The sequence below is a fragment of the Bos indicus genome, chromosome 10 (genome assembly GCF_029378745.1).
Source record: "Bos indicus isolate NIAB-ARS_2022 breed Sahiwal x Tharparkar chromosome 10, NIAB-ARS_B.indTharparkar_mat_pri_1.0, whole genome shotgun sequence".
In the NCBI taxonomy this organism is placed as follows: Eukaryota; Metazoa; Chordata; class Mammalia; order Artiodactyla; family Bovidae; genus Bos; species Bos indicus.
The window spans coordinates 64,981,542-65,008,223 of NC_091769.1; the positions used below are offsets into that span (position 1 = coordinate 64,981,542).

A 26,682-nucleotide genomic window follows, 5' to 3' on the forward strand; every position below is an offset into this window, starting at 1 on the left:
ACTGACCCTCTTTCTTGCTCATGAAACAGACATGACCTGAAAGGCGAAGACATCTTTGACCAGAACATCCCCAAAAACAAAACTGGAGCCAGCCACTGTATAGCTGAGGAAAATCTGAAAGAAAAAGGAGAGAGAGATAACAAAAGTGAAGTCACGAAAGACACAAGGAAGATAAGATCAGCCTTATGTATGACTTGGACCTACTGCTGCCACTGAAGTTGGCCTCCCTTTGACAGCATGGGAAGCAGTCTATGTCCCTGTGAGTTACTCAGTGAAGGACAGAGGACTCAGCAGTTCAGTCCTCTTCATTCCTATGCTTAGCTGTACCCCCATGTACTCTCTCCTTTCCGACCAGATCTCATTAACAAGACACAGTGTGATCTCATGTTTTCCCCCAATCTCCTTTCTCTAGGGTTTGCAAAGAGCAGTTCCCTCACATTCGATTTCTCATACCTGAACCTGTTCTCCCAGCCACTGAAATGCATTAAATCCAGGATCAGTTCTGATGACCAAGATCCCAAAGACAAACTGAAGACCTAGGCCCCAAAGCACTGCCCTCCAGGACACCTGGGACCAAAAAGAACATTATTCCAATGTGAGTTCTAAATCAGACTTGTTAATTACCTGGCTGGCGTTTTAAACATGGGTATATGTACTCTGGAACCAATCTAGGGTGTTAACAGTAAATCTGGGGTAAGATGGGAGTAGAGAGAATGTGGTACCGGGTAGTGATATACAAAGAGCCACATACATATATATGTTTTTTAAACTTACACCTACAGGTTAGATCTGACACACAGTCAGACACACACACACATACATAAAAGCATCATAAACCAATGCTTTAATATTACTATGTGCAGTACTAGTTGATTCTCTACTGTATTCTATTTTCTTTCTTTCCTTCTTTATTTTTTGTTTTGTTTTGTTTTGTCTTTAACACCAGCCTGCATCCACAAAATTGATATCAAGACTCAGTTTGTAAATAAGTGGTCCAGGGCCTCTTAGAACCTTAAACTTCACTTAAGAGCAAAATTATCAAAGGAGAAAATTCCAGAGATTGTTAAGAACTCAGTTCTGTGCCTTTGTAATCAATACTTGGCACATGTACTTTGTAATTAATAACAAATGGTCCTTGGCTCGGTATTACTATGCCCACCCCTGCATAACCCAAACTCACTGCGCTATGGTGTTTGGAGCAGGCAAAGAGGATGATGATGAACATGCAGATTCCCGCAAAGGAGATCAGCTGCTCTGGCCTTTGGGCTGTGTCCAGAGCCAGCCACAGGATAAGGCCAATCAAGGAGACTCCTGCCAACACCCTGGAGAGGGAATTTCAGGATAATGCCATCAACTCACTGAATGAATAAGAAATAATCAACTTAACCTCTAAAAACCAGAAACTCATCAAATGGATAAATTCATCAAAAGGATAAACACAATAGGTTAGACACAGAGACATGTCTTTAGAATCATTCATCTGGTGGTTTCCCAGTTACCACCTCTCCCCTCCCCTCAACTCTTTTACTCACAGATGGAAGGTCAAAGAGTCCAATCTGAGGACATAAATCTCATGACTTCCTCAATCTATCATATCAGTAACAAAAAGACTTATTCTTCGAGATTGCTCTAATGCAAAACCAAAATATTTTCAAAAGAAGAAGGAAAAGTCCCCTACGGATCTCCACCCAGTTTCCAACCACTTGAAGGGGCAGAATAAAGGCTAAGGCTAAGCCACAAATCAACGACTTATGGCCTTATGGTCCCTTGATGTACCAAACATGCACAGTCAGTACACAAACTAGTCTCCTCAAGTCTGAGTGTTGGAGTCATTTCAGTTCAAGGAGTAAGAATTAGAGGGCAAATCACATGTGAAAAGAAAAGAAAACCAAAACACACACACACTGTCCATTGAGATGCTGCAGGAACAACAATGACAACAGGATAGAGGACAGGTCAGGGTTGAATACTGGGGCTGTTCTCTCTGTGAACTCAAAGTGAATTAAATCTGGCTTCCAGAATCCATCCTGCTAATGAAGAAAGTACTTCAGCTCTATCTCTTCAGTGTCAAATAAATCAATGATCCGAAATTTAGGCTGTAGTCTGGGGTGTTTCTCCAAATGATCACTGTTGCAAACATTCTTAACAGCTATTTTCTGTGCATCCATTGGACAAAAGGCAGAAAAGAGGAACATACAGGGAGTCTGAAAGTCATTCGCTCACCCTAGGTCTGTGATCAAAGGACACGTGCATGCCATAGTTAGTTAAATGAGCTGTGGCTGCTGTAGCATTTGGTCCAGTATACACTAAACAGTGCTAAACTCTAGGGAATTATAAGACACCTGTGGGTACAGGAAGTCTGGAGGACTAGAGGGGGAAAAGAGGATAAAAAGTATCCAGAAATTAAAGGAGAAACACATGAGCACCAAATCAATTTGACAGTTTAATGCAGCTTTGCCTTGATTACTTCTGTGAAGAGGAATATGGTTTTTCTCATTTCCGACACCAACCCTGACAATAAACAGGCTAAAACCCTTCCCTGAAATGTAACCCCTCCTGACCTGCAAGCAATATTAAGATAGGAGATTGTAAGAAACTGGACTAAGTTCAGTGCTCAGAAGCCCACTGCTATTTGCTCCCTGAGCCTTGGTTTTGTAAAGTATAGGAGAACTTTTCTCAGACAGCTCAGAAACCAGGAAAGGAGGAGAAGGGTAATGGTTTGGGGTTTAAGACAAGTTGTGGGACCAGGGATATTGAGATTATCTTACCATTTCATCCAAAACTTCAGGCGGGAGTTTTCAAGGGGCTTGAGACATCTCGTCAATTTTTCACCAAAGAGCCTTTTCAGAAAGCGGTGAACCAGGACCAAAAGCACCAAACAAGTGAGGACGAACAAGGCCAGTGCCCTATGGAAATCCAAGATGCAAGCTGCCAGGAAGTAGGCAGCATAAGCTAAAAACAGAAAGTACAAAGTAAGGATCAGCAAGGCAGAGACCCTAGGAACCAATGAAGACTGAGCCATGAATGTCTGGGTAAGGCAGGAAAAACCCTCCAGCAACCTTACCACCAGCCCTGTCAGACTGAGCGGCACTTCCCAACGCCAGGGTAGATGGCTAGCTGTTTTCTTGGGGGATTCAGAGCAACCAGCTTAGTTTGACTGCTGCATATTTTAATTTGTCCCTGAGGAAATCTCATTCCTTTCTATTTTATCTGGTATCCTCTTTCTATTCCTTGGTATGGACTTGATCAGCACCTACTTTTATACACTTAAAAAAATCATCTTTTCTCAAAACTTTATAACCCCAGTCATTTTAACCTTTCCTCTTGAGCAGAGGCATGGAAGCAGGCTACTACTAGGAAGAACAGCCATACGGTCCTCATTTTATGGCTCCCTGACTCACCCCAAAATATAATTTTTATTTTCACCATCCCAGCTGCCTCTAATATTGACGTCAAAGCCCCATACATCATTGACAGCATATTTTAAACAGAGGTTTCCTATGTGTTTTGTTTGTTTATTTGGTTGGCTGGTTTTTTTTTGCTGTGTCTCATGGCTTGCAGGATCTTAGTTCCCACACCAGAGATCAAACCTGGGGCCCCAACAGTAAAAGTGCTGGGTCCTAACCACTGGACTGCCAGTGAATTCCCAAAAGGTTTGCTATGCTTTAGAAACATTTTATATCATTGGTCTTATTGGCAAACCAGCAAATAAGTAACATATACTACAGGCTTTTTTCATAGACTACAAGAACCACGCCCTTCATCTACTCAAGACACAAATAGAGACAAGCCCAGATTCTTAGAAATATTTAAGTCTATTGAATAGTACAGTTTGAAAAATAGCTTATTCTCAGATTTTACTTATTCCTAGAAGTACAATTCTATAAATTACAATTCACTACAAGTAGTTAAGAGCTATACATCGTATAGCTTCTTTCCATCTAGGAGTAGTCTTGACAGAAGGTCATATTTCTGAAATGACTGTGTCTCTCACTTCCACAGGTTCTCAATACCTTACCCAAACACAGCAGGCTCAGTAGGATCTTCTTGAACAAGCCAGCATGTGTTTTACAGAAACTTCTTGCCCTGGTGAAAGGCTGTAAGGTCCTCCTGATGAGAAACCAAAAGTTAAGATAACAAAATTTACTACATCCTGTTTGCATCAATTCCCAGAACTTAGATGGTCCAGCCTGAGGAAGAATTTTCTCTTAAGAAATTCATCCAGGGGAAGTTAGGCAGTGTCCCAGCAATGCCAGAAAGGCTGGATCAACCTTGCCAATGGGCAGCAGCTCAGGACATTCCTACCCAACCTGGACTAACAATATCCCTGATATCGTTAGTGGAGGGGGAGGAACAGGAAGACACTTGGACCTTTCTGTTCTCTGAAGACAAGGGACTATTCAGTTTCCAGATTCAGAAATGGGCCTATCATTCTGAAAGAAAATAAAAATCACACAAATCCATAGCCCTAAACAGTCAATCAGACATGCACTGATGGACCAGAAGGAAAACACTACCATCCCCAAGAATCCCACCCCCAAGAATCCCTGGCTGAGAGGACCTAAGAGGAGACATCCAGCAAGTAGGTCTTCTCAAGTTTAATTTAACAAACCTTTATATAGTGTTTTCTATATGCTGGACTCTTTCTAAGAAGTTTAAAAGTAGGAACTCATTGACTCCTAATAAGAACTCTTGAAGTGGTTACTATTATCATTCCCATTTTACAAATGTGGAAACTGGAAAGCAGAGAAGTACCTTTCCCAAGGTTGTGGAGGTTGTAAGGAGCATAGACAGAACATAAACTCAGGCAATGTGGCTTCAGAATCTGAGCTCTTAACCATCTTTCTATGCTGCATCTTACCTAGGCCCCAAGCTCACCTGTCTCTACCATTCTTAAATGTCCTCAGCACATTGGAATCATATGAGCATAAAGCACTAACTTCCAAATTCTCAGAAGATCCAAAGAAGATGAGCCCAGCAAGAAGGTTTCAATTGCCCATCATGCTGAGACAGAACAGCTTAGCCAGAGCTGGAACCAACCACTAGCTCCAAATGCCCTGAGGACTTGGCACACAAACTTCTATGTTCTATGGCTGCCTCTCCTATCTAACACACTCCTCTCTCTTTCTTCTCCTTTTTTCTTCTTTCATCAAGGAGTCCAATGCTATGTTAGTTGAGTAGAGTGTATATTATCAGATATAGGTAAAGGAGAAAATATTCCTTATCACCTCCTGACTTAATCAATCCAAGAGGACACCTTGCCATCACCTTATGACCACATTCGATCATTTCCTAAGAACTACCAGAAATCAGTGAAGAATACTCATTTCTGCAAAACTCATGAACAATCTGATTCGAGAACATAATTTAGAGCTGAACTTCTGTTTTTAAAAATTAGGATTGAAAAAAAATCATAAGGGACATTTCAAAGAAAAAGGCAAAATAAGATCTCAGTCTTTTTTAAACCAACTGAGAAGCAGTGCATAGAAGTATGTGCACAGGTATTCATGGTCCTGGCGTCTTGCTTGGCCCACGATCTTGCTAACATGGCCAAGTTCCTTATATAATGGTTCAGCTTGAGAGTTAGTAACTGTGTTATATCCAGAAGCTGAATTGAGAAAAATAATCTATCTGGTAGATGGTGATACTCGATACCTTTTCCATAATTTGCTGTGATGTCTGTACCCACTGATAAATTCTTCAGGTGTGTGTATGGAAGGCTTTCCAGACATGAACTAATAATAACCTTCTCATTCACATGCTTACTGCCTGCAGCCTCAGGTGACAGTGTGAGAAAGAGTAGGGTAAGGATGTTAGGTAGTGCTAGCTCAACACTGCATTAGTGGGCGCCATAGATCAGGGCTGGCAGCAAAAGTGTTCATGCATTTTTCTCAGTGACCCTTTCTACAAGATGTGGAAACTCCCCTTTAAAAAATTCATCTGACTGTTGACAGAGGGGCCCTGGGCAAATCCTTGCTTGCCTGAGCTTGAAGTAAGAACCAGAAGGAAGGAAATGAGTCAACCCAGTATGAAATGATGGTCTGAGTAAAGGGCAAGAGTTCCAGGTAGAAGTGACCGGAATCTCTTCAAGGAGTCCAAAGTTTCCATTTGATAATAGCAAAGAGTTCAAGAAGGCGGAGTAGAAGGATATGCACTCATCTTCTTTGAGAACACCAAAATTGTGTTGAACAACCACTGACAGGAGAACACTGGAACTCACCAAAAAAACAGATACCACATTTGATGACAGAATAAAAAGAACTGTACTGGGTACCACTTTGCCAGATTCAAAGTTGTGCATACAACTGGTTTAAAACTGGATGTGCAGGACTGCTGGATAGTGTTGCAGAGGAGTTCAAGAACAGTTACCAAAAGTGCCCAAGGGAGAATGGTGACTGAGAAGCAAAAAGGCTGTTAACAAAATAAAGTGGAAAGCCATATAGGTGTTGGAAAACCAGCAAAGGCAAGAGAAAGGTCTCTCAGATGGAGGTCAGCAAAGCTACAATGGAGGCAGAGACTCTGTGCGCCAGGTTATGACCAGTGCTGAGAACCATCAGCCTAGGTAGAGTGAGAAGGAAACTTAAATTTAGAACACAGATGGGCTTAACTGCTCAGTTGTGATGGATGTGTTGCCTTGGAAAAGAACTCTCTCTCTCCACACAGGACTCAAATCTTTCCTTGATGCGCAATAAAAAGTCAGATTTCTTCACACTAAGAATAGAAATTCAATGCCAACAGTCCAAAAAATCAAAAGGGACCTAGTTAGTGGCATTTTCAACCAGCTATTCTACCTAGCCTCAATTTCTTCCTTCCAGAGGTCTTCTCCCTCCAAGTTAGAGGTAGCAGGGGTTCTGAAAAGCAGGAGAGTCTTCCCAGTAAGGCTCTCTCTCATTAGAGAGAGTCATGACCCTCTCCCCATTGGCCTTTGTGGGCCAGCCCTTTAGTTCCATTGTTAGAAAAATTTTCTCCAGGTTTCTATCATATGATTAATGCCCATCATGGAGTCCCTATGCTATATAAGCTGTCCCTATTTACACCTTCTTTTAATGATTTCAGTAGGAATTTGAGGACAAAGGAGCTCTGGTTCATTCAGCAGTTGAATACATGCTCAGGTTCTAATGAGAAAAAACAAAAGAAAACTGGAGGGGTGGGGGGAGGAGTTCCCAGCAAGGACAGGCGGCCTAAAGTTCTTCACGCAGGACTTACATTGACATGCAACTTAGTCCACCCAAGATGTCCTTCCATACCTCCTTCCCAGTAATTTGTGCAGTTCACACCCACCCATTTATCTTGCCATTCCCACCCATCCCTGTCAGGCTTACCACCATCCTCCCAGGAAGTCAGAACAGTCACTCTGATAGGGCAGCCAGAAGAAACAACAGACTTAGTAGGAGCAGTTGGGCAGCTAGGAAGAAAAGCGAAAAGGAGAAATGATTAAGAAGGAGGCAAGGTTGACGACATTCAGTGATGTGTAAAATCAGGTTTGTGTGGCAAATAAGATGGCAGTAAACAGGTGACTGGTTCTGTTTGAAAAAGCCATTTACAGGAGAATGACTAGATGAAAACAGAATTGCAGGGGACTGAGTGAATGTGAGCATACATGGACTACTTTAAAAAAAATAATAACTGCCTCCGAAGGAAAGAAAAACCAGATACTATTTACTAAGCACTTTTTACCAGGTACTGCAAGAATCTCTCAATCACCCACCCCCCAAAACCACAAGGCTAATGTTATGCTCATGAGCAAGGAAACAGCCTGCTGGCAGAGTTAGAATTTAAAACCCACCTCTTTCCATTACCCCATGTGACTTCTAATTAGACACAAAAGACTGGAATACCAGAGGGAGGGACCATTCCAGAATTCCAAAATTATAGTTGCTAGGAGAGTAGAGGAGAAGGAGCAGGTAACCATGCCGGTGAATGTTGAACAAGCTTTCACAAGAAAAGGACAGACGAACTGATCCAAAGGTAAAGGGGAAGGCACTTGCCAAGAAGAGATGTTGCAGGGAGTCAGAAGAAAAGGCTGGCGTACCTCAAGAGGAGGAAAAATATCCTTGAGTGAGCCTAGCATTTTGAAAGAACAGTATGATTTACTGTTGCTGAGAAGCAGGGAACATGTGGATGGATGGTGGGAAGAAAGCTTGTAAAGAAAACAGAAGCCAGGTCATTTAGACTTTGTCTTGTAGAAAGGAGAGACCCACTGAAGAACTTAAGCAAAGTAATAACATAGGCAGGCTTCCCCTTTGGTACAGTGGTAAAGAAACCACCGGGAATGCAGGAGAGGCAGGAGGTGCAGGTTCGATCCCCTGGGTCGGGAAGATCCCTTGGAGTAGGAGATGGCAACCCACCTCAGTATTCTTGCCTGGGAAATCCCATGGACACAAGAGCCTGGCGGGTTCCAGTCCACGGAGTCATAAAGTGTCAAACATGACTGACTGAGCATACACAGCAGAATAACAGCAGATATGCATTTTCTAAACAGAAGCAAAAAGGCAAATTGGTTGTCTGAGAAGGCCTTACAAATGGCTGAGAAAAGAAGAGAAGTGAAAGGCAAAGGGAAAAAAAGGAAAGACAAACCCATTTGAATGCAGAGTTCCAAAGAAGAACAAGAAGAGATAAGAAAGCCTTCCTTAGTGATCAATGCAAAGAAATAGAGGAAAACAATAGAATGGGAAAGACTAGTGATCTCTTCAAGAAAATTAAGAGATATCAAGGGATATCTTTCATGCAAAGATGGGCACAATAAAGGACAGAAATGGTATGGACCTAATAGAAGCAGAAGATATTAAGAAGAGGGGGCAAGAATACATAGAACTATACAGAAAAGATCTTCATGACCCAGATAATCACGATGGTGTGATCACTCAACTAGAGCCAGACATCCTGGAATGCGAAGTCAAGTGGGCCTTAGGAAGCATCACTACCCAACAAAACTCGTGGAGGTGATGGAATTCCAGCTGAGATATTTCAAATCTTAAAGATGATGCTGTGAAAGTGATGCACTCAATATGCCAGCAAATTTGGAAAACTCAGCAGTGGCCACAGGACTGGAAAAGGTCAGTTTTCATTCCAATGTCAAAGAAAGGCAATGCCAAAGAATGTTCAAACTACCAAACAATTGCACTCATCTCACATGCTAGCAAAGTAATGCTCAAAATTCTCCAAGCAAGGCTTCAACAGTACGTGAACCAAGAACTTCCAGATGTTCAAGCTGGATTTAGAAAAGGCAGAAGAACCAAAGATCAAATTGCCAACATCCTTTGGATCATCAAAAAAAGCAAGAGAGTTTCAGAAAAACATCTACTTCTGCTTTACTGACTATGCCAAAGCCTTTGACTGTGTGGATCACAATGAACTGTGGAATATTCTTCAAGAGATGGGAATACCAGACCACCTGACCTGCCTCCTGAGAAATCTGTATGCAGGTCAAGAAGACATGGAACAACAGACTGGTTCCAAATAGGAAAAGGAGTATGTCAAGGCTATATATTGTCACCCTACTTTTTTAACTTATATGCAGAGTACATCATACGAAATGCCAGCCTGGATGAAGCACAAGCTGGAATCAAGATTGCCAGAACAAATATCAATAACCTCAGATATGCAGATGACACCAACCATATGGCAGAAAGCAAGGAGGAACTGAGAAGCCTCTTGATGAAAGTGAAAGAGGAGAGTGAAAAAGCTGGCTTAAAACTGAACATTCAGAAAACTAAGATCATGGCATCTGGTCCCATCACTTCATGGCGAATAGATGGGGAAACAATGAACACAGTGACAGACTTTATTTTGGGGGGCTCCAAAATCACTGCAGATGGTGACTGCAGCCATGAAATTAAAAGACACTTGCTCCTTGGAAGAAAAGCTATGACAAACCTGCTGCTGCTGCTGCTAAGTTGCTTCAGTCGTGTCTGACTCTGAGACCTCATAGATGGCTGCCCACCAGGCTACCCCGTCCCTGGGATTCTCCAGGCAAGAACACTGGAGTGGGTTGCCATTTCCTTCTCCATGCATGAAAGTGAAAAGTGAAAGTGAAGTCGCTCAGTCGTGTCTGACTCCTATCGACCCCATGGCCTGCAGCCTACCAGGCTCCTCCGTCCATGGGATTTGCCAGGCAAGAGTACTGGAGTGGGTTGCCATTGTCTTCTCCAATGACCAACCTAGATAGCATATTAAAAAGCAGAGAGATGTTACTCTACCAACAAAGGTCCGTCTAGTCAAAGCTATGGTTTTTCCAGTAGTCATGTATGGACTATAAAGAAAGTTGAGCACTGAAGAATTGATGCTTTTAAACTGTGGTGTTGGAGAAGACTCTTGAAAGTCTCCTGGACTGCAAGGAGATCCAAACAGTCCATCCTAAAGGAAATCAGTCCTGAATATTCACTGGAAGGACTGATGCTGAAGCTGAAACTCCAATACTTTGGCCATCTGATGTGAAATACAGACTCATTGGAAAAGACCCTGATGCTGGGAAAGATTACAGGCAGGAGGAGAAGGGGAAGACAGAGGATGAGATGGTTGGATGGCATCACCAACCCGATGGACATGAGTTTGAATAAGCTCCAGGAGTTGGTGATGGATAGGGAAGCCCAGCGTGCTGCCGTCCATGGGGTCACAGAGAGTTGGACACGACTGAATTACTGAACTGAACTGACACAGATCACTCTGGAGGCAGTGGGATGGGTGACAGTCTGGGGCCGGTAAGGAAGTAACTGAGGGTGCAGGGGAGGTGCATGCACAGGAGGTGAATGCACAGTTGTTTGAGAAAGAGGATTAACATCAAGTGGAGGAAAACTAGGATGACAAATGAGGTTCCTATGGTGAGTGACTCAGTCAGGATGCTAACACGCACCCAAAGAGAGGAGACAGGAGGAGGAACAGACCTGAGGAGGAAATGTGAGTTTATCTATCTTTGTATGTCTAAAGCCCAGCCCAGGGCCTGACTTAGTAGAAAAGTATCACACCTATGCTAAGAGGAATTTCATTTTAATGTTAAATATAAAGTATATACACCACACCTAGATGAAGATGTTTGGTAAGTGGTTAGATATATAGGTGGGAAGCTTAGAACAAAGATGCAGACATCAGATGTGGCTTTATGAATCCAGACATTAAGTGTAAGAATGAGAAGAAAAGACAAAAACAGGCTCTGGAAAACAACAGACAAGAAGAAACATCCAGAGAGGCAGGAGAATGAGGAGGGTATAGCGCCATTAAAATCAGTAAGTGGGGACTTCCTTGGTGGACCAATGGTTAAGAATTTGCCCTGCAATGCTGGGGATGAGAGTTCCATCCCTGGTCAGGGAACTAAGATTCCCCATGCCATGAAGCAAGCAAGCCTGCACGCCGCAACTACTGAGCCCACGAACACTGCAATGAAAGATCCTGTCTGTCATAACTAAGACCCAACACAGCTAAATAAACAAATATATTTTTTAAAAATCAATAAATGAGTTTCCAGAAAGAAAGGATCAGAAGGGTCATGCTGCAGAGATGACCAGTGAAAGTGTGTATACATTGGACTTGGTAAGTAGGTTTTCACTGTTCACTTAAATAACAGAATTTCAGCTGAGCAGTGATAGTGAAAACTAGATTGCACTGCACTGAATACGGAGGTGAGAAAATGGAAACAGCAAGAAAATCCCACATTTCCAAGAAACTTGGTCATGAAGGAAAATGATATCACAAGTTTGAGATAAGGTTGATTTTTGGTTTTGTTTGTTTTATTATAAGAAATAAATTTGAGTACACTTATAGATTCTTCAAGCCAGGCTTCAGCAATACATGAACCTGAACTTTATGCCAGGAGCCACCACGGGAGATCCCACCCATGACAAGGTCATGTGGAAGAGATCTGATGAGCAAGGCTGATCAGAACTCAAGGGACCCCGTGAATCTGCTCAAGCATCTACCCCAAAACCAGAATCTGTCTGTCTTACTACTTTGTGCCTTTCACCAACTCTTCTGACATTAACAGGGGGCTATCCCCGACCACCTTTCTCTGGAAAAAGTCAACTTAGGGCTTTAGTTTATAAGTCTTCTGGGCATGAAAGGAATATTTCTATTTTAACCCCTCTGTTAGCATTCTAGCTTGCCTGACAGGTTTATCCATACTCTTGCAATTAACACACAAGATTGTTCACAACTCCCCAACCTTGAAAGGCATGGGAAGCCAAAACATTCTAAAAGTCCTAATGAGCATAGAGTCCTTTAAGGGATGAAAAATTATTAGAATAGATAGTGCTGGTAAAGGGCTTCATTATTGGGCCAATACTTGCTGCCAAGTTCCCATATCCCTTATCCATTGTGCACCTGGGAGTGCATTGGTTAACATAGCTGGAATGTAAGAAAAACAAGTAGCAGCCTTGGAATTAACCACATCAGACCTTTGAGCTAACTGGTTCTTTCTTTGTTGTGACCACTGCACCTTTGCTCTGTGAGAATGTAACTCTGTTTAGTACTTTCTGAGGCTGGGAGAAATAAAGAAGAAACACTTTAAGGGAAAACAAGTTTTCTGGCTGAGCAGCCTTTATCAAAAAAGGGTCATAAAATGTCCACAGGCCTCCAAGGCCAGAAGATAATGTACACAACATTGTTTATGGGAAAGGTATGCAGAAAAAATCCTGGTTTTGATAAAGACAAAACAGATGTAATGTTTGGGCTGACTCTGTATGACTTTGCATCTTTCATTTCCCTTTATGTACAAGTCAAGGAATAAAAGTTCCTTTTGAAAATAAAGTTATGGGCCTCGCTCACCGAAGCTTGGTCTCCCCGTGTCATTCTTTTTTTCCTTTTCCCTCCTTTCCTCTCTCTGTTCTTCTTTCAGGATGACTCCTTGGAACACAGGAGCTTTATTGGCTTTCCGTGTAAATCAAGGAAGATCAAGCCCTGCTCTCCGCTTTGCTATCCTTATCGCCTAAGCCATCATCCTGAGGGTACCCCTGGATCCTGCCGGGGCTGGACCCCAGTACTTCCAGATGTTTAAGCTGGTTTTAGAAAAGGCAGAGGAACCAGATGCCAACATCTGCTGGATCATGGGAAAAGGAAGAGAGTTCCAGAAAAACATCTATTTCTGCTTTATTGACTATGCCAAAGCCTTTGACTGTGTGGATCACAATAAACTGTGGAAAATTCTTCAAGAGATGGGAATACCAGACCACCTGACCTGCCTCTTGAGAAACTTATATGCAGGTCAAGAAGCAACAGTTAGAACTGGACATGGAACAACAGACAGGTTCCAAATAGGAACAGGAGTACGTCAAAGCTGTATATTGTCACCCTGCTTATTTAACTTCTATGCAGAGTACATCATGAGAAACGCTGGGCTGGAAGAAGCACAAGCTGGAATCAAGATTGCCGGGAGAAATCTCAATAACCTCAGATATGCAGATGACACCACCCTTATGGCAGAAAGTGAAGAGGCACTAAAAAGTCTCTTGATGAAAGTGAAAGAGGAGAGTGAAAAAGTTGGCTTAAAGCTCAACATTCAGAAAATGAAGATCATGGCATCTGGTCCCATCACTTCATGGGAAATAGATGGGGAAACAGTGTCAGACTTTATTTTTCTGGGCTCCAAAATCACTGCAGATGGTGATTGCAGCCATGAAATTACAAAACACTTACTCCTTGGAAGGAAAGTTATGACCAACCTAGATAGCATATTCAAAAGCAGAGACATTACTTTGCCAACAAAGGTCCATCTAGTCAAGGCTATGGTTTTTCCTGTGGTCATGTATGGATGTGAAAGTTGGACTGTGAAGAAAGCTGAGCACCGAAGAATTGATGCTTTTGAACTGTGGTGTTGGAGAAGACTCTTGAGAGTCCCTTGGACTGCAAGGAGATCCAACCAGTCCATTCTAAAGGAGATCAGTCCTGGGTGTTCTTTGGAAGGACTGATGCTAAAGCTGAAACTCCAATACTTTGGCCACCTCATGAGAAGAGTTGACTCATTGGAAAAGACTCTGATGCTGGGAGGGATTGGGGGCAGGAGGAGAAGGGGACAACAGAGGATGAGATGGTTGGATGGCATCACTGACTCAATGGACATGAGTTTGAGTAAGCTCTGGGAGTTGGTGATGGACAGGGAGGCCTGGCGTGCTGCAATTCATGGGGTAGCAAAGAGTCGGACACGACTGAGCAACTGAACTGAACTGAACTGATAGATTGGGGGAGGGTCTAATGGGGAAGGAGTAATTGAAGAAGTAGAAAACAGAGGGCCCTTAGAAGGGGACAGAGAAGGATGGATAAGGAGATTAAGAAGATGGGTAAGGGGCTTCCCTGGTGGTCCAGTGGTTAAGAATCCCCCTTCCAATGCAGGGCACTCAGGTTCCATCCCTGCTGAGAGAACTAAAAAGCTACTGAGCCCACACACTCTAGAGTCCATTCTCTGCAACAAGAAAAGCCCGTGCACCACAGTGAGAAGCCCCTGCCCACATGCTGCAACGAAGGGCCTAAGCAGTCAAAATTAAAAAAGAAGAAAGGTAAAGAGGTTAGCTTCAGACTCAGGGAGAGTAAGCTTTCTGATAAAGGAGGGAAAAAGATAGGGATTCATGCAGGTGCAGGTATATTTAAGTTAGAACACATAGGAAGATAACAATGTTTAAACAAAAATAATAATATTATAGTATGCAGGACTGATGCTGAAGCTGAAGCTCCAAAACTTTGGCCACTGGATGCGAAGAGCCAATTCATTAGAAAAGACTGATGCTGGGAAAGATAGAAGGTAGGAGGAGAAGGGGATGACAGAGGATAAGATGGTTGGATAGCATCACTGATTCAATGGACATGAGCTTGAGCAAGCTCCGGGAGATGGTGAAGGACAGGGAAAGGACAGAGAAGCCTGGCGTGCTGCAGTCCATGGGGCTGCAAAGAGTTGGACACAACTGAGTGACCAAACAAAATGTAATTTATAATGTATGGAAGTAAAATGTATAAACATAAACAATGGTAATATAAAGGCTGGAAAGGGACAAACAGAAGTAAACTACTATAAAGTTCTTATACTATATATGATGAGGTATAATATCACTTGAAGGCAGACTTGATAAGTTGAAAATATATATCACAAACTCCAAACCAACTACTAATATAGCAAAACAAAGAATTATACCTAATAAACCAACAAAATAGATAAAATGGAATCATTGAAAAATATTCAGGGAGTTCCCTGGTGATCCAGGGTTTAGGACTCCATGCTTTCACTGGTGAGTGCCCAGGTTCAATTCCTGGTCGATTATAGAAAGCTTACTGTTAACTCATTAAAATGTGATATATGAAGTAAGTGGAAAAACAAAAATACAAAGTAGTAATGTCCACACTGATGCATATCAACTGATATATATCTATTTGAATATAGAAGTGAAATTCTGGAGAAAAGAAATTTTAAAAATTAAGCTTGCTTTCTCTATGAAGTCACTAAGTTAACTCTCAAAAATAGAGAGAAGAAAGAAACATATATCCATGTATTCCCTTTAGAAACTATCCAGTATCCTCTTCTAAGCTTCTCAATGTATGACTTCAGTGTTGTTGTTGTTGTTGTTGTTTTAATAAATACAGACTCTTTTCCACACCAGGGAATACAGCTTTCATCTAACCTATTTTACTCCAACAACTTCTACAGACTTTACTTCTGTGACTACGACCATGACCAAATTCAAAGACAGTTCTCACTCCTTCCTTGACTATTACACAGAACATTGAAGATTAATTGTACTTTCATCGTTGACACTTTTTTCTCTTTTGACTTCAGAGATTGTATTTTTTTTAATTTTATTATCTCTCTTGGTGGTTCCTTCTCTGGTTTTTTTAAATTTCTGGTTTCTCTTTTTCCTCATCCCCAAATCTGAGTATTTCAGAAGAGCTATTTTTTTTAAGATTCTATGGGGGAATTCCCTGGAGGTCCAGTGGTTAGGACTCAGCACTTTCCCTTGCTGAGGTCCTGGGTTCAATCCCTGGTCATGGAACTAAGATCCTCCAAGCTCTGTGGTGCAGCCAAAAATAAATAAATACTAAAAAAAATTATAAGCCTCAATTTTCTAATTGAAAAAGGGGATGAAAATTAGTATCCACCTGTTGTGAAAATTAAATGAATTAATTACATAAAGCATTCTGTACAATAGTAAATACTCAATAATTGTTGGTTGTTGTTATTCTCATTGTTGTTATTTTTGTTGCCAGTCCAACCAATGCTGATACTACTGAACTCATTACTTATGGCCCAGGTATATTTAACAATTAATTACATAAAAATAGATACATGCACATGGTAATGGCACATGGCTATGAATCTTATTTCCACAATAAGATCACCAGCTCTTGAGAACAGGGCAAGCCTGACCTCTTCTAAATCCACTGACCACACTAGCCAACCCTAGGCCCCAACTGAATCAACGCTAGAAGACCTGTACCTCAGTCGTGTGGGAGGTTCCAATCCACCCTTAAGGCTGTGTCCTTGTTCTTCAGCCCTCTTGCTTCCCTCAGGATTTATCCCTTCTTCCTGTAAGCAGAGGTAGGATTGAGGTCAGTCCTAAGGCCCTGTCAGGGGTGACAGGGATTGCAAGCAGCCAAATACCCTATGTGAGGCCATGCGTCAGTCAACAGAGACGTGCAGAAACTAAACTGGTGAGTTACCGTGAGTTCCAGCCCTGGGTTCTGTATGCCAGTCTCCACAGTGGTCAGAGCAAAGGCCTCTTTTCCATTTGTTTTCTCCATCTCCTGTTCTCCTGAAAGACAAATTCAGAGCCAAGAGTGGAAGATTAGTTGTTCTGTAATGTGAGACTGGATAGAACTTTTAGGGCCAGTTATCCACAGGAAAAACAAAACTAAAAATATGTAGAGATTTAGCTGACTTCTTTAAGGACTGAGAACAGAGAAGATTGGAAGCATAATTCTAAAATAATGAACAATGAAGTATAGACTTCTACTTTCTATTGTCAATGGTTAAGGAAGGGGAAATAACATAGAAGAGAAATGAAGGGCAGGGGAATTGACATGAATCAGTGGCTCACAAAAGGCTCCAGGACCTGGACTAAAAAGGACTGTCTTCAGTTTCCTTGAGGAAGACCGAGAGGGCAACTACTCCTGTTAGCCTCCAGGAGGCCCCACTGAGCTGTACTAAGAAGAAAACAAGGCGGCAGAGGGCTGGGAAGACCATGCCCACAACACATTACTGAGAAAACCAAGATGAACACACTTTCAAGTTCCTGACCATAATGCAGCATGACAATCATTTCTGGAGTATCTAAGAGAGTTCCTCATGAGAGAAAAGAAACCTACACATGGAATAATCAGGATGAGTGTTAATTATCCCCAATAAAGAAAGTTTCAAAACAAAATGAGAGAATAAAGAAATAAAGCAGGACTTCCCTGGTGGTCCCCTGGTTGAGAAACTGTCAGCTAATGCAGGGGATGCAGGTTCGATCCCTGACTCGGGAAGATTCTACTTGTTGCAGAGCAGCTAAGCTCGTGTGGCACAAGAACTGAGCCCTTGCTCTAGAGCCTGAGAGCCACAACTATGAAGCCCTTGCATCTAGAGCCTGTGCTCCACCACAAGAGAAGCCACTGCAGCAAGCCCATGCACTGCAGTGAAAAGTAGCCCCTGCTGGCCACAACTGCTGCTAAGTCACTTCAGTCGTGTCCTACTCTGTGCGACCCCAGAGACGGAAGCCCACCAGGCTCCCCCGTCCCTGGGATTCTCCAGGCAAGAACACTGGAGTGGGTTGCCATTTCCTTCTCCAATGCATGAAAGTGAAAAGTGAAAGTGAAGTCGCTCAGTCGTGTCCAACGCTTAGCTACCCCATGGACTGCAGCCTTCCAGGCTCCTCCGTCCATGGGATTTTCCAGGCAAGAGTACTGGAGTGGGGTGCCAACTAGAGAAAGCCTGTTTAGAGCAGTGAAGATCCAGCAAAAGGTACAAGTTCATTTACTGGAATCATCCATTTAAGAAAAAGAAACAAAACAAGCACTTGAGCTCACTATAAGCAACCTTTATCTAAACATTCAAAGTCATAATACATGTTCATTTAAGACTTTTTTTTTACTTTATAGAAATTTTCCTTCCCTATGGAATTGTGTTTTGTTTTTGTTTTACGGTGATCCTTTCAACCATTTAAATATAATTTCATTAAGCATCATAAATGGATAACTTTTGTTTTATAAATCAGGGCCTTCCTGCATAGATATAGACCTACTTGAACTTGGTCTCAGTAGGCTCAATTAAAAAATCTGGCAAATCAGGTTCCTGCCCTCCCCCAAGATAATTACTTACTCCAGTTTGTAGACTTCTTCTGGTGCCTCAGAGAGGACAGAAAGAACTCAGTTCCATGCTACCCTGACTCTGAAGTCAGGGCTGGGAATGAGGGAGGGTGATTCCGATTGGCTCATTTTTGCCCCTGGGCCCTCCCTTGCTGTGCTTGCCCTTGCCTGTAGAGAAGGAGTGCAATGTCTCAAGTTAAATATTTATATGCTTTAAAGACTGTTTTGCAGGGTCAGGTCTAAGAATTCTGCAGGAATTTCTAACAGGCACTTCAGTAAAAGCACTGTCCAGTACTGAACTAGGCACAGGGGAGAAAAATAAGTAGAAAAGTAAGAGAAAGATCTCTGCCCTCAGAAAATGGATCATCATTTGGTACTGGGAAGATAGTTCTTAGAAAACAACGGAACACAGGACTGCACAAGATTTGATTCCAAATGACTGCTAGGAAGTCTTTTGCTAATCCACTTAACAAATATTTATTAAGTACGCACGATCACCCTGGCATGGCTCTGGGTGCTGAGGACACAAAGATGAATGGGATACTGTCTCTACTGTGAAGGAATTACAAATCAGTGAGGAAAGACGTGTCAAAAAAGGCTTTACACAGCTGGTTCCATTGGTCCTGAGCCAGGAAATTCTTGAAAGGTAAGCAGAGAATCACTGACAGAGAACAGGAAAGATATACTACAAGAGGGAGAAACACACAGAAAAGGCACAGACAATGAAGCCTTCCTGTCATACTAACAAGGCTGTAAAAATACAGCTAAAGAATAAGGGGATATTTTGGGGGAAATTAATGAAGGAGGGACAAAATAAAAGTAAGAAATTAGTTAAGGAATGAAAGGAGAAAATATGAAAGAGATCATGATGGTTTATCAAGAGATGTCTGGAGATGCAATCAAGTGCCAGGCTGAACGTTTGGTCTTATCTGGAGCCAAGTGGTGAGGCAAGAGGAGGGACTGGAAGGATGCCTGTTGGAGACAGGAAGACCAGTCAGGAGACAAAAGCTGGTCCAGGTCGGACATGGAGAGGCTCTAACCAAAGCAGTGGATGCAGAGGAAGAAACAAATCTATAAAGAGTGATGACTGGTGGGGCATGGAGGGAGTAAATGAAAGGGAGGAAGTAATTCTCCAAAATTGTTCAAAATAATCTAATTTCTTCTTGCTCCTACCCACCAGTAATACTGAGCAATATGTTGTTCCCTAAACATTTGATGTTTCCTTCTGCCTGTATAGTCATACGTTTGCAGATGCTGTTCCTTCTGCCTCTGACACGCTACCGCTGTCTATTGCTGTTGTTGTTCTTCAGTTGCTAAGTCCTGTCTGACTCTGTGACTCCATGGACTGCAGCATGTCAGCCTTTTCTGTCCTCCACTATCTCCTGCAGTTTGCTCACATTTATATCCATTGAGTTGGTGATGTTATCTAACCATCTCATCCTGAAGCCTTCCTCTCCTTTTGCTTTTAATCTTTCCCAGCATCAGGGTCTTTTCCAATGAGTCAGCTCTTTGCATTATGTGGCCAAAGTATTGGAGCTTCAGCTTCATCATCAGTCCTTCCAATCAATATTCATAGTTGATTTCCTTTAGGATTGACTGGTTGGATCTCCCTACAGTCCAAGTGACTCTCAAGAGTCTTCTCCAGCACCATAGTTCAAAAGCATCAACTCTTTGGTGCTCTGCCTTCTTTATGATCCAACTCTCACATTCATACATGACTAGTGGAAAAACTAAACCTTTGATTATGTGGACCTTTGTTGCCAAAGTAATGTCTCTGCTTTTTAATACTGTCTAGGTTTGTCATCGGAGAAGGCAATGGCACCCCACTCCAGTACTCTTGCCTGGAAAATCCCATGGATGGAGGAGCCTGGAAGGTTGCAGTCCATGGGGTCGCTAAGAGTCGGATACGACCGGGCGACTTCACTTTCACTTTTCACTTTCATGCATTGGAGAAGGAAATGGCAACCCACTCCAGTGTTCTTGCCTGGAGAATCCCAGGGACGGGGGAGCCTGGTGGGCTTCCATCTATGGGGTCGCACAGAGTTGGACACGACTGAAGAGACTTAGCAGCAGCAGCAGCAGCAGCAGGTTTGTCATAGCTTTTCTTCCAAGGAGCAAGCTTCTTTTCATTTCATGGCTGCAGTCACTGTCCACAGTGATTTTGGAGCCCAAAAAATAAAATCTCACTGCCTGCACCTTTTCCCCTGCTATTTGCCATGAAGTGATGGGACCGGATGCCATGATCTTAGTTTTTTTCAACGTTAAGTTTAGAGCCGATTTTTATTTACCTAGCAAATTCCTGTACCACCAAGTCTCTGTTGCAAGACCACTGTTTTCAGTGAAGTTTTCCAAATTCTCTCCAGTTCAGACTTCAGACCCCTTTCCCCACACTCCTGCTGCAACATGCTTTTGCAGAGGTCTATAGAGCATTTAGTACTCTACATGTCTACTTGTTTCCCACTAGACTATGATTTCATCAAGCACAGGCTCTTTATCTTATTTGCCACTGTAACCCTGGTAACTGAGCCTTCCCTGGGCCACCAGATGCTAAGAATGGACTCATTAACAGACTCATTGGAAAAGACCCTGATGCTGAGAAAGATTGAAGGCGGGAGGAGCAGGGGACAACAGAGGATGAGATGGTTGGATGGCATCACCAACTCAATGGACATGAGTTTGAGCAAGCTCTGGGAGTTGGTGATGGACAGGGAAGCCTGGTGTGTTGCAGTCCATGGGGTCACAAAGAATCGGCTGAGCAACTGAACTGAACTGATCCCCAGACTCAAGATCTGCCACAATATTGTTGTTGTTGTTGTTTAGTCACCAAGTTGTGTCCAACTCTTTTTCAACCCCATGGATTACACCCTGACAGGCTCCCCGTATAGTGGATTATCACTTCCTTCTCCAGGAGATCTTCCCAATTCAGAGATTGAATACACATCTCCTGCACTGGCAGGTGGATTCTTTACCGCTGAGCCATGAAAGAAGCCCGCCAAAATATTAGGCAATCAATAAATATTTGTGGGGCTTCCCTGGTGGTCCAGTGGTTAAAAATTCACTTTGCAATGCAGGGGACACCAGTTCAATCCCTGGTCCAGGAAGTTCCCACATGCTGAGAAGCAACTAAGCCCCCTTGTGCCACAACCACTAAGCCCACTCACCTTGAGCCTGTGCTCTACAACAAGAGAAGCCAGCACAGTGAGTCCATGCACTGCAACTAGTGAGTAGCCCCTGTCTTGCTGCAACTAGAGAAAAGCCCACATGTAGCAATGAAGACCCACCACAGCCAAAAAATAAAATAAATACATGAATATTTAATAAATATTTGTAAAATAAGTGAAACAAACAGATTTCTGACATTGGGTGTGAAGATGATGATAACAAACACCAAAACAGGAAGATATATCTCTATTTCCCTAGTTCCATGCATTTGTGTACACACACACACACACACACACACACACAAAGCCTAGCAGAGTAAATGTATGTTATATTCTGTAACCTAGAGCAACTCATTTTGCCTCTCTGGACCTCTTCTGTCATTTCTGCCCTGCCTAATTGTCCAATGCTATTGAGAGAGTCAGTTCTTAGGCAGGTTGATAGGGAGTCTAGGGGTCCCCAAGGAGAGAGGGATCTGGAATTCTCAAGGAGGAAGAAAGGACAAACTTTTTTTCTTTCTCCACATTCCTTAGGATTATATAACAATAATGTATCCTGCCTAAGGACAGTCTTTGGATTCAACCTTCTGTTATCTTAAAATGTTAATTATGGGAGTAGACCTGGTCTTTACAAGGATGTATCTTGCCTGAGGACAGTGTTATCTTAAAATGTAAATTATGGGAGTAGGTCTGATGAGGTCTTTACAACCTCCAGATAGTCTTTGGATTATATAACTCATTGTTAACACTAGCAAGCGGGTACTCTTTCTGCCCCCTTCTGATGCCTATGTCAGAAGCTTTCTCTATCTCCTTTATACTTTAATAAAACTTTATTACACAAAAGCTCTGAGCCATCAAGCCTCGTCTCTGGCCCCGGGTTGAATTCTCCTCCTCCGGGGGCCAAGAATCCCGGTGTATTCGCGTGATTCAACAACAACCTTTCACAGTCTTTCATCTTGGGGGCTCGTCCGAGATCCTTCAGGACAAGGTAAGGATGCTTGGAGCTTTAGTTCTTTGTTCACTTAGAGAACACGTTTTCTGCTGTGCTTTACTAACTCTACCGTGTGCTTGTGTGAATGAATGGCATGCCCTGCGTGAAGCAAGTAAGGAGCCCTGCTCTGCTGTTCCATGGTGATCTTATATGGCTTATGGCAGAAACCTGTCGGGGCGTTATACCGACCTGCCAATGCCAAGAGGCACCCAATGTCTCCTTCGGGAACCGACCAGAAATGGGCAAAGCGTGTGGACCGAACTCTCCTTTCTCGGTCAAACTTTTCGGTCTCTTTGACCATTTCATAACTCCTTGGGAATTAGAAGTACTAACCTAATCTATCGGATCATAGACTTTCAAGGGACTTGTGATCTATACTGTTATTGTGTACTGTGGCTTAGGTCCCAAACTTGGATTGGTAGCCGATAAAGCGCCTAGCCTCGCTAGGAATCGAAAGGTCAGAAGCTAGATGGAGCTCTAGTTCCCAGAACATCTCTGAGGTTAAAGGTTACTCACATTGGGACTGCCATGAGTTTTTTTCCTTTGGTAACACTGGCTCTTAGTAGATCAGAGGAGGCTGTTATACTGGTGTGGTGATGCTTGGAAAGAACATCTCAGTTTCATGTTCGTGCCGGTCTTATTGTGGTCAGGAAATACTCAGGGTCGTGCATGGGCACTCAGGTGACGAATGTTTCCCACAGTGGTCTTAGCTTGGGAGGCATTCCGGAAGGTTACTCTGATTCACCCCGGGTGACATCAGAGGCAAGCAAGGTTAAAGGTGAAGAGCTGGACGTCAAGTAGGGATGCTATCAAGTCTACTCCTGGTACATCCCCACTCCATCTCGGTGGTAGAACCAGGAGGGACGAGTTTGGCACCTGCATCAGTAAGGGACAGACTAAGTCCGACCAGGAAGGAAAAGCTTTTGGTGTAACGTCTGTCTACACCCCCATCTAGAGCAGGGAGGGATGCCTCCGGTAGAAAAATGGTGCTGGTCACTTTTTTTCTCTCTTACAGATGGGAGCTAACAATTCCAGCCTCACTCCTTTGAACTGTATCCTGAAAAACTGGGATAGACTTGATCCCCAGGGCTTAAAGAAGACACACCTGGTCTTCCTATGTGATACCACATGGCCACGGTATCCATTGGAGGATGGCGAACGGTGGCCAGTTGAAGGGTCTCTTAAGTATAATACTGTTCTACAATTAGACCTAATGGGTAGAAGTAGCATATGTGTTGCCCTTTTTCTCTCTGCGAAATATGCCAGACTTATGTCCTAAGGGTATAGATTTGGGTGTGAAACCTTCAGCTCCCTACTGTCCTCTTACTTTGCCCCCATACCTGGGACTCCAAACTGGGATTCAAACTGCCCACATGGAGGTCCAAACAACTCCTGTCTCAGTACGACCTCAGACTACTCTGGTTTCAGTAGAAACTCAGACCATTGAAGTAAGAGATGAGATGGAGGACAGGAGACAAAGAGAAGAGGAAAAACAGGTTTCTCCAATCTATCCCTGGGATCATATGCGCAGAGCAGCCAGGGAGACTGAGGAACAGCCACACAAGCTGTTGCCTCTTTATGAAACATCCACCGGGAGAAATAATCAGTCTGTGAGAGTTAATAAGCCTTTCTCTTATCAAGAAATACAAAGAATCAAGGAGGATCTGGGAGACTATTTAGAGGACCCAGAAAAATATATTAGAGCTTTTAAAGGTGTTACTCTGTTTTATGACCTCACTTGGAAGCATGTGATGTATATCTTGGGACAAACGCTGACTCCCGAGTCAAAGACTCGAGTTTTGGGAAAAGTGGTTGCTTATGGAGATGAATGGCTTGGTAATGAATCAGTAGGGAAGAGGGAGAACTCCCCAGTGGGAATCAAGCGGTCCCAACTATAGGACCAGACTGGGACTACAACACAGCTAAAGGAAAATGGGATCAGAGTCATTTTGTTAGATGTATTCTTGAAGGACTTAGGCAGGTGCGTTCTAAGCCTTTAAACTATGGCAAATTGGCAGACATAGAACAGGAGGAGAAGGAAGCTCCTGGTAAATTCCGAGATAGACTGAAAGAAGCCCTTCGAAGATTCACTGAGATTGATCCCGAAAGTGAAGTAGGAAAAGTGATCTTAAAGGATAGATTTCTCACTCAGTCGGCTCCAGATATCCGCCATAAGCTACTAAAAAGGGCGTATGGACAAAATCAGTCTTTAGATACTCTGTTACAACTGGCTCAGACAGTCTATTATGGTAGGGAATATGAGGAAAATAAAGAAAGGCAAAAAAAAAAAAAGACAAAGGAAAAGGCAGAAGCCTTCGCCATGGCTATGAAAAACGTTCTTAAACAGCCTGAGAAAAATGCCCAGAGGGACCCAGGTGAAAAGGGATGGGCTTGCTATTACTGTGGAAAGGAGGGGCATCTCAAGCAGGATTGCCCTCAGGCATCTAAGCCGCCCCCGGCTCCATGTCCGGTCTGCAAAGGACCACACTGGAAGAGAGACTGCCCCCAGAGTCGTAGGTCTCCAGGGTCGGACTCAAGATAATCAGGACTGAAGGTGCCCGGGGGTCCCCACACAAGCTCCCGTCCTAATTACACCTGAGGAACCCCGGGTACTAATAATTGTGGGGGGCCAATCCGTCGATTTCCTTTTAGATACTGGGGCAACTTATTCTGTGCTTACTGAAGCCCCTGGCCCACTTTCTTTCCGATCTGCTTTTGTAATGGGACTGTCTGGACGAGCCAAAAGGTATTATTTCAGTTATTCTTTATCTTGCAACTGGGATTCTGTGCTGTTTTCACACGAGTTTTCTGATCGTGCCAGAATCTCCCTCACCTCTTTTGGGGAGGGATATACTGAGCAAGGTCCATGCCTCTGTTTTCATGAATATGGAGCCCTCCCTTTCTCTCCCTTTAGTTGAACAAAATGTAAATCCTAGAGTATGGACTGATGGAAAATCTGTGGGTCGAGCACAAAATGCTATTCCTGTAGTTGTTAAGCTCAAAGACCCACACGTATTTCCACATAAGAAGTAGTATCCACTGAAACCTGAAGTTAAGGAAGGGTTAAAACCCATCATTGAAAATTTAAAGGAGCAGGGACTATTAATTCCCTGTAACAGTCCTAGCAACACTCCTATTTTGGATATAAAGAAATTGAATGGTAATTGGAGACTAGTTCAAGATTTACGAATAATAAATGAGGCTGTCGTTCCTTTACACCCCGTGTGCCTAATCCTTATACTCTATTGTCTGAAATTCCTGAATGGGCCAAATATTTCTCAGTAATTGATTTAAAGGATGCCTTCTATTCAGTTCCTTTGGCGGAAGAAAGTCAATTTCTATTTGCCTTTGAAGACCCTACACAATCAGCTGCTCAGTTAACCTGGACAGTTTTGCCCCAGGGATTTCGTGATAGTCCTCACCTATTTGGACAAAGTTTGTCACGGGATCTACAAAACTTTAATAGCTCTGAAGCAGTAGTGTTACAATATTTTGCTCTGTGCTGAGACAGAGGAAGCTTGTTCGCGAGCCTCAGAAGATTTCTTAAACTTTCTGGCAGACTGTGGTTACAAGGCATCAAGAGAAAAGGCTCAGCTTTGTCAACAATCGGTTAGATATCTGGGCCTAATCATATCAGAAGGGACCAGGGCCATAGGCCCTGAGAGAATTAAACCTATACTAAATCATTCCCTACCTATGACTTTAAGACAATTGAGAGGATTTTGGGGAATCACAGGTTACTGTCGCATTTGGATTCCGGGTTACGGGGAACTTGCCCGGCCTTTATATAAACTTATAGCTGAAACTCAGCAGGCCCAAACCGACAAACTGGTTTGGTCTCCAGAAACTCAAAAGGCTTTTAAGGTTCTTCAGACTGCTCTCCTGCAAGCTCCAGCTCTGAGCTTGCCCACAGGGTCAGAATTTAATTTGTCACTGAAAGAAAAGGTGTGGCATTGGGAGTTTTGACACAACCCCGAGGGTTGTGTGTCAAACCAGCAACCTATTGCTTATCTAAGCAGAGAATTAGATGTAGTTTCATGTGGGTGGCCCCACTGCCTAAGAGTAATTGGGGCAGCGGCTTTATTAGCACCTGAAGCTTTAAAAATAATTAATGGACGAAACCTTACTGTACTGACTTCTCATGATGTGAGTGGAATCTTAAATTCTAAGGTTAATATTTGGATGACAGACAGTAGGCTTCTTAAGTATCAGTCATTGTTGTTAGAAGGACTAGTAACTAAGCTTAAAGTTTGTGGAAATTTAAATCCTGCCACTTTCCTT

At 42.9% G+C, this 26,682-nt stretch overlaps 1 protein-coding gene across 1 annotated transcript in view; it reads right to left on the reverse strand.

The window, feature by feature from the left end:
• Positions 1–26,682, reverse strand: part of SLC28A2 (solute carrier family 28 member 2) — a 71,165-nt gene that overhangs the window by 17,799 nt on the left and 26,684 nt on the right. Inside the window, exons 5-10 of the mRNA XM_070798059.1 lie at positions 7,323–7,354; positions 4,019–4,110; positions 2,769–2,952; positions 1,181–1,322; positions 454–567; positions 37–114 (exon numbers count right to left, since the gene is read on the reverse strand). Of these exons, the coding sequence (XP_070654160.1) occupies positions 37–114; positions 454–567; positions 1,181–1,322; positions 2,769–2,952; positions 4,019–4,110; positions 7,323–7,354 (642 nt within the window). The remainder of the gene's footprint in view (positions 1–36; positions 115–453; positions 568–1,180; positions 1,323–2,768; positions 2,953–4,018; positions 4,111–7,322; positions 7,355–26,682) is intronic.